The sequence below is a fragment of the Nycticebus coucang genome, chromosome 10 (genome assembly GCF_027406575.1).
Source record: "Nycticebus coucang isolate mNycCou1 chromosome 10, mNycCou1.pri, whole genome shotgun sequence".
Classification (NCBI taxonomy): Eukaryota; Metazoa; Chordata; class Mammalia; order Primates; family Lorisidae; genus Nycticebus; species Nycticebus coucang.
This window is the reverse complement of record NC_069789.1, coordinates 32,924,827-32,942,847: the sequence shown is the minus strand read 5'-3', so window position 1 is coordinate 32,942,847 and position 18,021 is coordinate 32,924,827. Positions and strand designations below refer to the sequence as shown.

At 44.1% G+C, this 18,021-nt stretch overlaps 1 protein-coding gene across 2 annotated transcripts in view; it reads right to left on the bottom strand.

Annotated features, from left to right (window-relative positions):
- GALNT2 (polypeptide N-acetylgalactosaminyltransferase 2) overlaps positions 1-18,021 on the bottom strand; it is a 247,658-nt gene that overhangs the window by 20,741 nt on the left and 208,896 nt on the right. For both annotated transcript variants that reach the window (XM_053605148.1, XM_053605149.1), the window contains one exon: positions 5,524-5,650. In XM_053605148.1, the coding sequence (XP_053461123.1) occupies positions 5,524-5,650 (127 nt within the window). The remainder of the gene's footprint in view (positions 1-5,523; positions 5,651-18,021) is intronic.

The window sequence follows — 18,021 nt, the reverse complement described above, 5'->3', positions numbered from 1 at the left end:
ATGTGTATAAGGTGTACATAATAAGCAAATGAATTTCCCATTTAGAACTGGGTCTTACTCCCATCTCATTACATAGTACAAGAATAATGATAAATATAGCAGGCTATATTTAATCCATAATAAAATATATTATGTATTATATATTATATAATAGTATATTTGCAAATTTTCAGATTTCCCCCAACATCCCAAACACTCCTGGTTCCAAACATTTCAGGTCAGAGATACAACCTAGATAGGAAATGCAGAGGACCTGGAGCTGGAAACCTGGTCACAGGCCGCCACCTGTGTCCTTTAGATAAGCTGATGGCGGCCACAGGAGGTGTTTCAGCAGACCTGCCGCCCCAAGGATGGAGGTTCTGGGTGAATTTCCTCTCCACATCTCTCCATATGGCCTCCTCAGCTATGAAACACAATTAAGACTGTTTCTCCTCCAACAAAGAGTGTGATATCTTAAGTATTTTTAACACATTGTTTTCTGAAATCCCACTGTTTGCTAAGAGATTATCAATGGCTTTGACTTGGGGTATTTGATGTATTTATCTAAGAGCTTCCTGGAAAGATTCCCCCGTTGTCCCTGGGAAAAAACACACATATTGATGTTTGTTTGGTTGTATAATATCATTATTTTTTTTTAATAAAAAACAAAATCAAAGCTTAGACAATATTCATGAAAAGCTATACTTTTTTAATAGAATGTAATTTGGTCAGACCATTATTTGTTATTCTGGTTTTTGTTTAAAGTTTCCTTAGAAATCAGGTAAAAATTCAACTTCTGTGTAACATATGTATAGGTAATTACTTAATATAAGTTTAAAAATACTATATAAAAGATAAGCCAGTAATCCCCCCCAGCCCCCTTCCTACCCCAGCAGAGCTAAGTAACCACACTCGCCCACCCAGAGGGCGAGATTTCAGAAATCTGAAATCTGAAATCTGAATCTCCACTACCACACTGGCAAACACTGCCTACCTCACAGTGGAGCCAGCTCTGACCCTTCTGCACTGCTACACACCTACTCCTGGCACAGTCTGGCATTGCTTAGATGGGGATACATTCTGAGAAATACTTCGTTCAGTGATTTTCTCCCTGTGCACGCAACACAGAAGTACTTACACAAGACCTAGGTGGCACAGCCTACCGCACACCTGGGGTGTGTGGCACAGCTTCTTGCTCCCAGGCTACATACCTGTGCAGCAGCCTACTGTGCTGAGTACTGCAGGCAGCAGTAGCACAAAGGGAAGCACTTGTGTACTAAAAACATCTAAGCACAGAAACAGTACAGTGAAAATATGGTGTAACAAAGTTACAGGACAAACCATATTGAAAAAGCATTGTCACAGGGCGTGTGACCACGTCTCCTCTCAGAGGCGTCTTCTTCCAGCCTCTGGCACTCTCAGCAGAGGAGGCATTTGCACCCCTGCCTCACCATAGTGCCGCTTCCTTGCCACCCTCCACCAACAGCTAGAAGGACCTTTCCAAAGCATAGAACAGAGAAGTAGGCATCTGTTTAAAATCCCCAATGGCGGGCGGCGCCTGTAGCTCAAAGGGTTAGGACGCTGGTCCCATATGCTGGAGGTGGCAGGTTCAAACCCAGCCCCAGCCAAAAAAACTTCAAAAAAAAAAAAAAATCCCCAATGGCTTCCTCCAGCATCAAATGACACCCAGAGTTTCCCATGACCTGCCAAGGTGCACCGCCCTTGACCTATCCAGCTCTCCTGCCCCTGCCCCTGCCCCGTTACTCCCCGGGCTCCAGCCACTCTTAGCTTTCTCTGCTTCACGGATGTGCTGGGACACCCTTATCTCCACAGTGGTACCTGCTCCTCCTGCAGGGAGCCCAGGTCCTCCGGTCCCCCCATCTTTCCCATCTATCAGGTCTAACTCCCCATCCACCCCCTCCCCCAGGGTCTCTTCATGTGCTCTTGATGCTGCAAACCTTCCCCACTGTCCCCGTCATGCTCCACCACATGATGGCATTCTCTCTCATCACAGCATTTGCTAGTGTTTAAAACATCTTATTTAGCTGTGTGTTTCACTGTCTACCCTGATCAAAGGTAACCTCCCCAAGGTATGACCTGTCACACTGTTTTGTTGTTGGCATTAAAGAGAATTCTCTAGGTTCTCAACCTTCCTAACGCCACGAACCTTTAAAAACAGTCCAAAGGGGTTGTGACCCACAGGTTGACAACCGCTGCTCTAGGAAAATATTTGATCCATCAATGCTCCCTCACTGTACAGAAATAAAGAGATTTCCACCTTCTTGTTAAAAAAAAAAAAAAAGACAATATTTGATCCAACAGAATAACAATGTACAAATTTTTTGTGCAGAAAGCCCGTCATGTGGCATCCTTGTGCTTACTAAAACACACGTTTCACCCATCCAACTCAGCTCTACAGCAAGTTGTCTTTTTGGTTAACATGCAGTACTTGCTATGGTTTGAATGTCTGTCCCCTCCAAAACTCATGTCCTAATTTAATTGTCATTGTAACAGCATTAAAAGCTGAGACCTTATGAGGTGCTTAGGGCCAAGAGTGCTGCAGCCTCCCTGCTGGGACTGCACCATGTGTCACACATGTGGACGGGTGTATTTGGCTCCCGCCTGCTGGCTCTTATCCGCTCTCCTCTCTGCCCTTCCACCAAGTGTTCATGTAGCAGGAAGGCCAACACAAAGCCCCGGCAAACAATATCCAACCTCTCAGCCTCCCAAACTCTGAGACACTGAGCATCTGCTCATTATAAATTACCAAGTCTATGGTGCTGTTACAGCAGTGCAGAATTAACTTAAGACAATACTGCTCTTATGTGCCTTAAATGCTGACATATAACACAAAAACACATTTTCTTAATTCCTACAATATTTTCAGGGTATACAATTCTAAGAAGATTTGCACAAATGCCACCACAACCAGGAGACACAGCAATCCCTCTACTTCAAACATGCCTACTGCTACCTCTCAGCCGTGCTTCCCCTAAATAAGCCCTGTCCACCCCTTGGTATGTCCCGCATCACTGAAGTTGTGTCTAAGACTATGAAGCATGTGGAAGCATGTATGTAACCCCACACTCTCCACGTGATGTCCCGTCCACCTGTGCCCTGTCAGTATGTAAACCCCCCGCTCTCCACGTGATGTCCGTCCACCTGTGCCCTGTCAGTATGTAACCCCCCCGCTCTCCATGTGATGTCCGTCCACCTGTGCCCTGTCAGTATGTAACCCCCCGCACTCCACGTGATGTCCGTCCACCTGTGCCTGTCAGTATGCAACCCCCTCTCTCCATGTGATGTCCGTCCACCTGTGCCCAGTATGTAACCCCCGCTCTCCACGTGATGTCCCGTCCACCTGTGCCCTGTCAGTATGTAAACCCCCCGCTCTCCACGTGATGTCCGTCCACCTGTGCCCTGTCAGTATGTAACCCCCCCGCTCTCCACGTGATGTCCGTCCACCTGTGCCCTGTCAGTATGTAACCCCCCGGTTCTCCACGTGATGTCCCGTCCACCTGTGCCTTGTCAGTATGTAACCCCCACTCTCCACGTGATGTCCAGTCCACCTGTGCCTTGTCAGTATGTAACCCCCACTCTCCACGTGATGTCCAGTCCACCTGTGCCCTGTCAGTATGTAACCCCCCGCTCTCCACATGATGTCCTGTCCACCTGTGCCTTGTCAGTATGTAACCCCATGCTCTCCACGTGATGTCCCGTCCATCTGTGCCCTGTCAGTATGTAACCCCCCCGCTCTCCACGTGATGTCCCGTCCACCTGTGCCTTGTCAGTATGTAACCCCCGCTCTCCACGTGATGTCCAGTCCACCTGTGTCCTGTCAGTATGTAACCCCCGCTCTCCACGTGATGTCCTGTCCACCTGTGCCTTGTCAGTATGTAACCCCACACTCTCCATGTGATGTCCCGTCCACCTGTGCCCTGTCAGTATGTAACCCCCCCACTCTCCACGTGATGTCCCGTCCACCTGTGTCCTGTCAGTATGTAACCCCTGCTCTCCACGTGATGTCCCGTCCACCTGTGCCCTGTCAGTATGTAAACCCCCCGCTCTCCACGTGATGTCCGTCCACCTGTGCCCTGTCAGTATGTAACCCCCCCGCTCTCCACGTGATGTCCCGTCCACCTGTGCCCTGTCAGTACGTAACCCCCCCGCTCTCCACGTGATGTCCCGTCCACCTGTGCCCTGTCAGTATGTAACCCCCCCGCTCTCCATGTGATGTCTGTCCACCTGTGCCCTGTCAGTATGTAACCCCCCCGCTCTCCATGTGATGTCCCGTCCACCTGTGTCCTGTCAGTATGTAACCCCCGCTCTCCACGTGATGTCCGTCCACCTGTGCCTGTCAGTATGCAACCCCCTCTCTCCATGTGATGTCCGTCCACCTGTGCCCAGTATGTAACCCCCGCTCTCCACGTGATGTCCCGTCCACCTGTGCCTTGTCAGTATGTAACCTCCGCTCTCCACGTGATGTCCTGTCCACCTGTGCTTTGTCAGTATGTAACCCCATGCTCTCCACGTGATGTCCTGTCCACCTGTGCCTGTCAGTATGTAACCCCACGCTCTCCATGTGATGTCCCGTCCACCTGTGCCTGTCAGTATGTAACCCCCCCGCTCTCCACGTGATGTCCTGTCCACCTGTGCCTGTCAGTATGTAACCCCCACGCTCTCCACGTGATGTCCGTCCATCTGTGCCCTGTCAGTATGTAACACCCCGCACTCCACGTGATGTCCGTCCACCTGTGCCCTGTCAGTATGTAACCCCCCCGTTCTCCACATGATGTCCCGTCCACCTGTGCCGTCAGTATGTAACCCCCCCGCTCTCCATGTGATGTCCGTCCACCTGTGTCCTGTCAGTATGTAACCCCCCCGCTCTCCACGTGATGTCCCGTCCACCTGTGTCCTGTCAGTATGTAACCCCCCCGCTCTCCACGTGATGTCCCGTCCACCTGTGCCCTGTCAGTATGTAACCCCCCCGCTCTCCACGTGATGTCCCGTCCACCTGTGCCCTGTCAGTACGTAACCCCCCCGCTCTCCACGTGATGTCCCGTCCACCTGTGCCCTGTCAGTATGTAACCCCCACGCTCTCCACGTGATGTCCCGTCCACCTGTGCCCCGTCAGTATGTAACCCCCCCACTCTCCATGTGATGTCCCATCCACCTGTGCCCTGTCAGTATGTAACCCCCCGCTGTCCACGCAATGTCCCGTCCACCTGTGCCCTGTCAGTATGTAACCCCTGTTCTCCACGCGATGGCCCGTCCACCTTTGTCCTGTCAGTATGTAACCCCTGCTCTCCACGTGATGTCCTGTCCACCTGTGTCCCGTCAGTATGTAACCCCTGCTCTCCACGTGATGTCCCATCCACCTGTGCCCTCTCAGGGGCATGCTCCTCTCCACTGCTAATTGGCATTGTGTTGCATGATGGTATGACACACCCAGTGAAGGGCACCTGCTTCCCAGCAGCCCCAGGCCATGTCCTGTTTCGGGGCAGTCAGGCCTGCTCTTGTCCAGCTCATCCTCTCATCACTTACCGAGCAAAGACAGTGCCGCTGCCCCCTGGAAAGGTGTAGGGGTGCTGCTTCCGGAACACATGACCCACGCGGCTGCACGGGATGATCTCCAGGCTGCCACCACACTGCCATACGCGGAAGGAGATCTCTGAGATGATAAACAAGACATGGTGATCACAGAGCTGCAGTAGCTGCCAAGCAGGGCGCAGAGGCTCCCATCTGTCCATGCAGGGCCCCTGTACTCAGAGCTGCTAGAGGAGGCCTAGTAGGGAATGTTTCCTACCCAGGTCTCCACAGCACAATCTAGGGAGCATGCTCATGCGAAATGTTTTCAGGTTCACGTGGACACAGGAATGAGTCTTGACCTATTTTGAACAGAAAGGCCTCTTGGCATAAGCTTGCACATATCCCAATGTATTCCTAACTCTCAAATGACGAAGTGCTTGCACAGCATTCCTCACTAGCTTTTTCTTTTTTTTGTTCCTTAATTATTTTTTATTAAATCATAACTTTGTATATTGATGCATTTATGGGGTTCAGGGTACTGCTTCGGTACACAATGTGAAATGCTTACATTGAACTAAGTAACACATCCATTACAATTATATTCATTTCTTAATGGTTTTGAAATGTACCATTGCATCATGCACATTAGATGAGGTCCCCCCAAATGTCTTCCCTCCTGCCATATCCCCCCTTCCCTCCCCTCTCTGTCCTCTTCCCTTCTACTTTCTGGACTATAGTTATGTTTTGCCATTCGTATGAGGGGTTATATATTGTCACATATTGGTTACACATTGATTTCATAGTAGTACTGAGTACAATGGATACTTTTTTTCCATTCTTGAGATATTTTACTAAGAAGAATATGTTCCAGCTGCATCCAGGTAAATATAAAGGATGTGAAGTCTCCATCTATTTTATGGCTGCATAGTATTCCATGGCATACATATACCACAATTTGTTAATCCATTCATGGGTCAATGGGCACTTGGGCTGTTTCCATGTCTTGGCTATTATGAATTGGGCAGCAATAAACATTCTGGTACAAATCTCTTTGTTGTAAAATAATTTTTTGATCATCTGGATATATACCTAGTAGAGGAATTGCAGGATTGAATGGTAGGTCTACTTTTAGTTCCTTAAGTGTTCTCCAAACTTCTTTCCAAAAAGGTCGCATTAGCTTGCATTCCCACCAGCAGTGTAGAAGCGTTCCCTTCTCCCCACATCCTTGTCAACATCTGTGGTTTTGAGCTTTTGTGATGTGGGCTAATCTTAGAGTTAGATGGAATCTCAATGTAGTTTTGATTTGCATTTCTCTGATGATTAAGAATGATGAGCATTTTTTCATGTGTTTGTAGGCCATGTGCCTGTCTTCATCAGAGAAGTTTCTGTTCAAGTCTCTTGCCCACGTAGAAATGAAGTTATTTATTCTTTTCTTATTGATTAGTTTGAGTTCTCCGTAGATTCTAGTTATCAGACCTTTGTCAGAAACATAAACTGCAAAAATTTTCTTCCATTCTGAAGGCTGTTTACTTTACTTACTGTGCCCTTGGCTGTGCAAAAGCTTTTTAGTTTGGTGTTGCTTCAATTGCCCAGGGGGTGCTCCTCATAAAATATTCTCCCAGGCTGATTTCTTCAAGTGTTTTCCCTGCACTCTCTTGTAGTATTTTTATAGTTTCATGTCTTAAGTTTAAATCTTTTATCCAGTGAGAATCAATTTTTGTTCATTGTGAAAGGTGGGCGTCCAGTTTCAGTCTTCTACAGGTCACCAGCCAGTTCACCCAGCACAATTTGTTAAATAGGGAGTCTTTCCCCCACAGAATACTTTTGATAAGCTTGTCGAAGATCAAATTGCAATAAGTAGTGGGCTTCATCTCTTGGTTTTCTATTCTGTTTTATAAATCTACCACTCTGTTTTTGTGCCAGTACCATGCTGTTTTGATCACTATAGATTTCTAGTATAGCCTCAAGTCTGATAATGGGATACCTCCTGATTTGTTCTTATTTCTGAGTAATGTATTTGCTATTCAAGGTTTTTTCTGATTCCATATAAAACAAAGTACTATTTTTTCAAGTCCTTTAAAGTATGACAGTGGTGCTTTAATAGGGATTGCATTAAATATGTAGATTGCTTTGGGTAGTATGGACATTTTAACGATGTTGATTCTTCCCAGCCATGAACAAGGTATATTTTTCCATTTGTTAACATCTTCAGCTATTTCTTTTCTCAGAGTTTCATAGTTCTCTTTATAGAAATCTTTCACATCCTTTGTTAGGTAAATTCCCACATATATCATCTTCTTTGGCACTATTGTAAAAGGAATAGAGTCCTTGACTGTTTTTTCAGATTGACTATTGCTGGCGTATATAATAGCTACCGACTTGTAAGTATTGATTTTATATCCTGAGATGATGCTGTATTCCTTGATCACTTCGAAGAGTTTTAAAGTTGAGTTCCTGGGATTTTCTAGGTTTAGGATCATATCATCAGTGAAGAGTGAGAGTCTGATCTCTTCTGACCCCATTTGGATAATCTTGATCACCTTCATTTGCCTGACTGTGATGGCTAAGACTTCCATTACTGTGTTGAATAGCAGGGGAGACAGTGGGCATCCTTACCTCATTCCTGATCTGAGTGGAAATGTTGTTCAATTTTACACCATTCCATATGATATTGGCTTTGGGTTTGCTGTACATGGCCTCTGTTAGTTTAAGAAACGTCCCTTTTATGCCTATTTTCTGAAGAATTCTGATTATGAAATGATGCTGGATATTATCAAAGGCTTTTTCTGCATCAATTGAGAGAATCACATGGTCTTTGTTTTTTATTTTATTGATGTGATGTATTACACTTATAGATTTGCATATGTTGAACCAACCTTGTAACACTGGAATAAAACCAACTTGATCATGGTGTATAATTTTTTTGATGTGTTGTTGAATTCTATTTGCTAAGATCTCATTGAATATTTTTGCATCAATATTCATTAATAATACTGGTCTATAATTTTCTTTCTTTACTGGATCCTTTCCTGTTTGGGGGATCAGGGTGATATTTGCTTCATAGAATGTGTTGGGAAGTATTCCTTCTTTCTCTATGCTTTGGAAAACATTGTATAATATAGGTACTAGTTCCTCTTGAAAGGTGTGATAGAATTCAGATGTGAAGCCATCTGGTCCTGGACTTTCCTTTTCAGGGAGATTTTGTATTATTGATGCTATTTCAGTGGTTGATATAAGTGTATTAAAGATTTCGAATTCTTTCTGATTGAGCCTAGGAAGGTGGCGTGCTTCCCAGTATTGGTCCAATTCCTTCAGATTTTCATATTTCTGGGAATAGAGATTTTTGTAGTAATCATTGAGGATTTTTTGAATTTCTTAAGTGCCTGTTGTTATTTCTCCTTTATTGTTTCTAGTAGACGATATCAGAGATTTTACTTTTCTATTTCTGGTTAGGTTGGCCAAAGGTTAATCAATTTTGTTAATCTTTTCAAAAAACCAACTTTTGTTTTGTTGACCTTCTGAATGATATTTTTTGTTTTCAATTTCACTTAATTCTGCCCTAATTTTGGTTATTTCTTTTCTTCTGCTGGGTTGGGGTTGGAATGTTCTTCCTTTTCCGGTTGCTTGAGATGATCTATTAAGTTGTTGGCTTCCTCTCTGTTTTCTTTCTTTCTTTCTTTTTTTTTTTTTTTCAGATTTAAAAAAAATATATATTTTTTATTAAATCATAGCTGTGTACATTAGTATGATCATGGGGCACCATACACTTGGTTCATAGACCGTTTGACAGATTTTCATCACACTAGTTAACATAGCCTTCCTGGCATTTTCTTAGTTATTTTGCTAAGACCTTAACATTCCACATCTTGATGAAGGCTTCCAATGCTATAACTTTCCCTCTTAGGACTGCCTTTGCAGTATCCCACAGGTTTTGATAATTTGTGTGCTTCGTTGTCATTTTGTTCCAAAAATTTGGTGATTTCCATCTTAATCTCATCTTTGAGCCAGCTATCATTCAGCCTAAGATTATTTAAATTCCATGACTTTGTTTGAGTATGAAGATTCCTGTTGCTGTTGAGTTCCACTTTTATTCCATGGTGGTCCAAGAAGATACAAGGAATAATTTCTACACTTTTAAATTTCCTGAGGTTAGCACAGAGATACAAGAGATCATCTCTGAATACTACCAGAAACTCTATGCCATGAAATTTCACAATGTGAAGGAAATGGATCAATATTTGGAATCACACCCTCTCCCTAGACTTAGCCAGGAAGAAATAGAGCTCCTGAACAGACCAATTTCAAGCACTGAGATTAAAGAAACAATAAAAAATCTTCCAACCAAAAAAATGTCCTGGTCCAGATGGCTTCACACCAGAATTATATCAAACCTTCAAGGAAGAACTTATTCCTGTACTGCAGAAATTATTCCAAAAAATTGAGGAAGAAGGAATCTTCCCCAACACATTCTATGAAGCAAACATCACCCTGATACCAAAACCAGGAAAAGACCCAAACAAAAAGGAGAATTTCAGACCAATCTCGCTCATGAATATAGACGCAAAAATTCTCAACAAAATCCTAGCCAATAGATTACAGCTTATCATCAAAAAAGTCATACATCACAATCAAGTAGGTTTCATCCCAGGGATACAAGGCTGCTTTAACATACGCAAGTCCATAACCGTTATCCACCATATTAACAGAGGCAAAAATAAAGATCATATGATCCTCTCAATAGATGCAGAAAAAGCATTCGATAAAATCCAGCATCCTTTTCTAATTAGAACACTGAAGAGTATAGGCATAGGTGACACATTTCTAAAACTGATTGAAGCTATCTATGACAAACCCACAGCTAATATTTTACTGAATGGAGTAAAACTGAAAGCTTTTCCTCTTAGAACTGGAACCAGACAAGGTTGTCCTCTGTCACCTTTACTATTCAACGTAGTGCTGGAAGTTCTAGCCAATACAATTAGGCAAGACAAGGAAATAAAGGGAATCCAAATGGGAGCAGAGGAGGTCAAACTCTCCTCTTTGCTGATGACATGATCTTATACTTAGAGAATCCCAAAAACTCAACCACAAGACTCCTAGAAGTCATCAAAAAATACAGTAATGTTTCAGGATATAAAATCAATGTCCACAAGTCAGTAGCCTTTGTATACGCCAATAACAGTGAAGATGAGAAGCTAATTAAGGACGCAACTCCCTTCACCATAGTTTCAAAGAAAATGAAATACCTAGGAATATACCTAAGGAAGGAAGTGAAGGACCTCTAGATATTTACATGTAAAAGACTGAAACTGGACCCACACCTTTCCCCACTCACAAAAATTGATTCAAGATGGATAAAGGACTTAAATTTAAGGCATGAAACAATAAAAATCCTCAAAGAAAGCATAGGAAAAACACTGGAAGATATTGGCCTGGGGAAAGACTTCATGAAGAAGACTGCCATGGCAATTGCAACAACAACAAAAATAAACAAATGGCACTTCATTAAACTGAAAAGCTTCTGTACAGCCAAGGAGACAACAACCAAAGCAAAGAGACAACCTACACAATGGGAAAGGATATTTGCATATTTTGAATCAGACAAAAGCTTGATAACTAGGACATATAGAGAACTCAAATTAATCCACATGAAAAAAGCCAACAATCCCATATATCAATGGGCAAGAGACATGAATAGAACTTTCTCTAAAGATGACAGACGATTGGCTAACAAACACATGAAAAAATGTTCATCATTTCTACATACTAGAGAAATGCAAATCAAAACAACCCTGAGATATCATCTAACCCCAGTGAGAATGGCCCACATCACAAAATCTCAAAACTGCAGATGCTGGCGTGGATGTAGAGAGAAGGGAACACTTTTACACTGCTAGTGGGACTGCAAGCTAGTACAACCTTTCTGGAAGGAAGTATGGAGAAACCTCAAAGCACTCAAGCTAGACGTCCCATTTGATCCTGCAATCCCATTACTGGGCATGTACCCAGAAGGAAAAAAATCCTTTTCTCATAAGGACACTTGTACTAGACTGTTTACTGTAGCTTAATTTACAATCGCCAAAATGTGGAAACAGCCTAAATGCCCACCAACCCAGGAATGGATTAACAAGCTGTGGTATATGTATACCATGGAATACTATTCAGCTATTAAAAAAAATGGAGACTTTACATCCTTCGTATTAACCTGGATGGAAGTGGAAGACATTATTCTTAGTAAAGCATCACAAGAACGGAGAAGCATGAATCCTATGTACTCAATTTTGATATGAGGAGAATTAATGACAATTAAAGTCATGGGGGGGGAGGAAAAACAGAGAGAGGGAAGGAGGGAAGGGGGTGGGACCTTGGTGTGTGCCACACCTTCTGGGGGCAAAACATGATTGCAAGAGGGACTTCACCTAACAAATGCAATCAGCGTAACCTGGCTTATTTACCCTCAATGAATCCCCAACAATAAAATAAAAAAAAAAAAATTGCTGAGGTTAGCCTTGTGTCCTAGGATATGATCTATTTTGGAGGATGACCCGAGGGCTGATGAGAAGAATTTATATTGAGTTTTATTAGGGTGAAATCTTCTGTAGAGGTCTATAAAGTCCATTTGTTCTAGGGTCAATTTAAGTCTAATATTTCTTTGTTTAGTTTCTTCTTAGAGGATCTAGCCAGAACTGTCAAAGAGGTGTTAAAATCTCCAACTATTATAGTGCAGAAAGATATCAAGTTGTTCATATTCATTGGTGTCTGCTTTATGAACGAGGAGCATTCTGGTAGGGTGCATAAATGTTTATTATTGAAATCTCTTCATGTTGGGTGTTTTCCCTTGACAAATATGTAGTGACCTTCCTTGTTTTATCTTTGTTGGTTTAAAGCCAATTGTATGTAGTACTAAAATTGCAACCCCTGCTTTTTTCTGGCTTCCATTTGCGTGTAATATACAAGTCCATCCCTTCACCCTGAGTCTATTTTTATCCTTTAAGGTAAGATGATATTCTTGTGTACAGCAGATATCCAGTCTGAGTTAATGTATCCAGTCAGCCAGGCCTTGTCTCTTAAGAGGACAATTTAAACCATTCACATTAATTGAGAGAATTGATAAGCCTGGTTGTGTTTTGGGTGTCATGATTTTCAGATGCCCAGTGGACATTTTTAATCCTTTCACCACTGTGGAAGTTGGGTTTTATTCAAAAATTTCTGGGTGAGTTTACTTTGGAGATAGAGCATTGCACTGGTCATTGTGGAGGAAGGGTCTGAGAATATCCTGGAGAGGTGGTTTAGTTATGGGAAATTTCTTCAACATGTTTATGTCATTAAAGTATTTGATTTCTCTATCACAAATGAAACTCAGTTTAGCTGGATAGAGGATCCTGAGCTGGAAGTGGTTTTGTTTTAGGAGACTGAAGGTTGATGACCATCTGTGTTTGGGGTGTCATGATTTTCAGATGTACAGTGGACATTTTTAATCCTTTCACCACTGTGGAAGTTGGGTTTTATTCAAAAATTTCTGGGTGAGTTTACTTTGGAGATAGAGCATTGCACTGGTCATTGTGGAGGAAGGGTCTGAGAATATCCTGGAGAGCTGGTTTAGTTATGACAAATTTCTTCAGCATGTCTTCATCATTAAAGTATTTGATTTCTCCATCACAAATGAAAGTCAGTTTAGCTGAATAGAGGATCCTGGGCTGGAAGTTGTTTTGTTTTAGGAGATTGAAGGTTGATGACCATCTTCTTGTGGCTTGAAACATTTCAGCTGAGAGATCTGCAGTTAATCTGACATTTCTCCCTTTGTAGGTGATGCTTTTCTTAAGTCTGGCTGCTTGCAGAATTTTCTCTTTCATCTTAACTTTGGCAAACTTAATCACAATGTGTCTAGGAGATGCTTTATTGGTTTGAGTCTTGCTGGGGTTCTGAAACTGTCTGCTATCTTAAGTTCTGTATCTCTTGCAATGCTTGGGAAATTCTCCTCCAAAATCTCTTGGAGTAGAGCATCTGTACCTTTAGGACCATCCTCTTCTCCTTTGGGAATTCCTATAAGACCAGTGTTTGATCTTTTGGAGTGATCCACAACTCTCTCGGGGAATGATCAGTTTTTGCTCTCCATTTTTCTGACTCTTTGAGTGTTTGGGAATGTTCAAAAGCTTTGTCTTTAGTTTCAGAGATCCTTTCTTCTGCCTGGTCAACTGTATTTTGGAGCCCCTCCACTAACTTTTTCATTTCCTTGAGCTCTGCTATCTCTTTTCTCATTCTGTCCATATCTTTGGTGACTTGGGCTTTGAATTAATGAATTTCTTGAGACAACTTTAGAACTACTCTTTGGAATTCAATTTTTTTTTTTATTAAATCATAGCTGTGTACATTAATGTGATCATGGAATTCAATTTCTATCTTTTCTTCCATTCTGTTTATCTTATTTGCCATCCATATTCTGAATTGGATTTCTGACATTGCTGCCATTTGTCTGTGCATGGCATCTTCAGTTGTATCTCCTTTGTCACTTCTTCGGGGGGTTGATCTACTATGGTTATTCATGTTGCCAGAGCTCTTCTGTTGGGTCTGCACCATGTTTATTTTCCACCATTTGGTTATTAGAATAGGTAGGGTGAGATTGAATTGGGGTTCCCAGGTAGTACAGATAGCACCTTATCAAAGCGCTAGTCTTTGTAATTGTGGCTTATCTCCTAGAACCTTACAAAGGCCCCTTTCAGAGTTTTAGCTGGAGTCTCTGAGGACCTACTTGGTGAGATAGTGCAAGCTAGCTCTGTTTTGATATCAGCCAATCTCTACCCTATCCTAAGAAACCACAGTATTAGGTTTAAATCTCGACTGTAAAGAGATACAAACAGCTGTGGCACCCAGCCCCCACCCTTCAGTTCTTTTCTGCTATAGAACTCGAAGGTCAACCTCAGAATGTCCCCAGTGGACAGCCCTAGACACGGGTTCCAACCAAATTGTCTCAGGCAGTGCAAACCCTCCCCAACAGAGAAGGATTCAAGGATCTCCAACAGCACAATTGGAGCCAGGAATTCACACTCCCACCCGCCAGACTCAGTCCACACTGTTGTCTGCTTCTCTGCTCACAGGCCCAGCTGGAGCCAGGGGCCACACCCCCCACGCACTGGTCTCAGTCCACATCCAGCTAGCCTCTGCTTTCCAGACCAGCTGGAGTCAGGGGACCATGCCCCTGCCTGCCAGTCTCAGTCCACTGCCTGGCCAGCCTCTGTTCACAGGCTCTGTTAGAGTCAGGGCACAGCACTCTGCCCACAGGTCTCAGTCCTCACCTGGTAAGCCTCTGCTCACCAGCCCCGCTGGTGACAGTGGGCCATGCCCTAGCCCTCAGGTCTTGGTTCACACCCAGTAAGCCATTGCTCAAGGGTTCTGTTGGAATCAGGGACCATGCCCTTGCTCTCAGGTCTCAGTCCACGCCTATCAAACCTCTACTTGCAGGCCCAGCAGGGGCTGAGGACCAACCCTGTCAGCCAAACTCAGTCCACATGGTACAACCACTCTCTTGCTGTGAGTGCCGTCAGAGCTGGAGGTTCTGCACCCCGTCCTGCCAGACACAGCGCAAACTGAGGGTCAACACTACCACTGGCCAGGCATAGTCATAACCAGGGGACTGCTCCTCCTCCCGCTGGGTGTCCCTTTCTTCCCACACCTTCTTTCTTCCTCGTTAGTCACAGATTCCATCCTGACTGTTGGCGGTCCACACTACGCCCAGGTCTCACAGGACAAGACCAAACACTGTGCTCTGCAGGGGGCAAAACTTCAGACTGCCAGGAGAGGGGGGAAGGTGGACTGCGAGTCTGGACTTGTGGGGTAAAATATCCATTCAATTTTATGCCTGGTAGGGTGGTGTCTAGATTCGTAAGTGGAACCTCCCTGGAGAAAGAGACCTGGAGTTTAGCAGCTCCCTCCAGCGAGGTAAAATGAGAGATCTTTTGTTCCCTGCTTGTTTGTAGATAGCCTGCGGCAGGCCCCCTACTTGGGGGAGGGGTCTTCTGTCCTCTACTCAATAGGCTTTGTACCTGTAATTTGGTTTCTTGAATGCTCTTCCTTGGAGTTACAGTTTGCCAAACTTCTTACTTGGCCCAGCTCCACGTCTTTGGCTTCACAGAGTCCATCCAGTTTTTCTTCCTCTGCTTAGGAGCCTCTGCCAAGGGCTGCTACTAGTCGGCCTTCTTCCCAGAATTCCCTCACTAGCTGTTTCACAGTCATGCAGAGTCCCCTCTGCCCTCACCAAGGACCAACTAGTCAGTAACCCACTGGTAGGAACATTTTTGGAGAAGGCAACAGTGAAGGTGCACAAACGCCTAGGATTGAGTTTTAATGTTAGAAACTACAGACAACCATCCAGGCTGTCTTCCCCTAAGATTTATTTTAAATTGAGCACCAGTACGCATCTGGGCTTTTTCCACCCAAGGGGCAAAAAAAAAAAAGAAACCTTTCTCTTTAACTGGAAAAATTATGTTTATCCTTATGCATAAACAGGCTTCAAGCTACCTGGCAAAATTTGTAGGTGCTTCATGGATTATGGTAGTGACCACGGACAGTTATGTACCTGACCAATCACTACCACTAGTCAGTAACCCACTGGTTTAAGTAGGAACACTTCCCGAGAAGACTGCCGTTGTCCATGGTCTCCAGTGTGGAACTGATGCACAGGAGGAATGAGACAGGGAGTGCCAGGCACTGCCTGTGCCAAGATAAGTACACGCTTGCCCTAAGCACCAATACTCAGTAGAAGCCTGCGCATGGCTGATTAATACCCCTCCGGTGATCTACAGATACCTCCGACCACACACCTGTCCTTATCACCTCCTGTCAGGTGAGCGACCTCTGAGTGACAGGTCTAACTGAGCACAAAAACTGAGTTTAAATAGAAAAATTAAGATATTTGGAAAGGTTCCAAAAATTTTTCTTTCTTCCTATGGTTTGTATAAATGGGTACTTTCTTCTATCATCTAATACTCTTATGTAGGGCAGGCAAGACTAAAAACCTTCTGTTAGCAGTCACTGCCACCAATGCCAATCAATCAGAGAAAAGGAGACCATCACAGACCGGGAAATCAGGTGATGGTCACACTCTCCAGACAGGCAACCTGTTCACAGCAGCAGGTGCCCAGACTGTACCACAGAAGGCAGGTAGCACCACGCAGGTGGGAGGAGGTGGGTTTCTACTTGACCTGAAAACTAAAGCAGAGGGAAGACCCTGTGTGGATCTTACTGGACCTTAAATCTATTTGCATGGCAGACACAGTGGCTCATGCCTCTAACCCTAGCATTCTGGGAAGCTGAGGAAGGAGGATTGCTTGAGCCTAGGAGTATGAGGTTGCTGTGAGCAATGATGATGCCACCCCACTCTATCCAGGGGGATGAAGTGAGACTCTTTCTCAAAAAAACAAAAAATCAACTCTTTTATAGTAATATAAAAACGTATGATCATAATCACCACAGTACATGCAATGAAAGGCTTCTAACTTTCCTTTTTGTGTCTTCAACACAACTTTGAGTAAGAAGCTGTCTGTACTTTAGGAAATAAAATTTAAATATATATTGCATAATGGAATGTTCAAAATGGGGACAGGGAGGCCCCTGGTTTCTCCCTGGGGAGTGTGGTAAGCCAGGAAGGAATCTGTACAGAGGTGTGGTGGAAGATTTCCAAGGCCAAGCACAATAACAGTTATCTTCAACTCTGATTTCATATGGACACAGTACCAGGAGGACGATTACTTGGTAAAACTTGATGGCTTTTTATTTTTTTAATTAATTAATTAATTTTTGAGACAGAGTCTCACGTTGTTGTCCTTGGTAGAGTGCCACGGTGTTATAGCTCACAGCAACCTCAGACTCTTGGGCTCAAGTAATTCTCTTGCCTCAGCCTCCGGAGCAGCTGGGACTTACAGGCGCCCACCACAGCACCCGGCTATTTTTAGAAACAGGGTCTCCCTCTTGCTCAGGTTCATCTCAAACCTGTGAGTTCAGGCAATCCACCCACCTCGGCCTCCCAGAGTGCTGGGATTACGAGCTTGGGCCACCGCCTCTGGCCCTTTGGTGGCTTTTTAATCAGGCAGTTACTGTTTGTGTCTTGGCGCTGCGGCCCTGGGTGAGGCGTGTGACCTCTGTGGACCACATGCCATTAAGAAAGCATCAACTGAGACGGTATCCGGAAGTGCTTAGTGCCACCCTAAAATCGCAGGAAGGTACTAAGGACACATAATGCTGTCAGGGCTACAGTCAAGCTCTTTGTCCTCCTTTTTAATTGCTTAATTTATGTAAGGACTTAAACATTTTTAATTATAGAAACAGGAAGCTCAAGTCATTCTGGTGGGACACATGTCCACGAGGTGGTTTGAATTTTACTTGGCCCCTCTGTGCCCTACACTTCTCCCAACAAACACCCACAAAGGCTACTTGGGCTGGAAAATAGTTACTGGTACTCACAGAACCCAGAAGAAAAAGCTAGAAGCAGCACTAAGGAGAGAGAAAGACACAACTGCG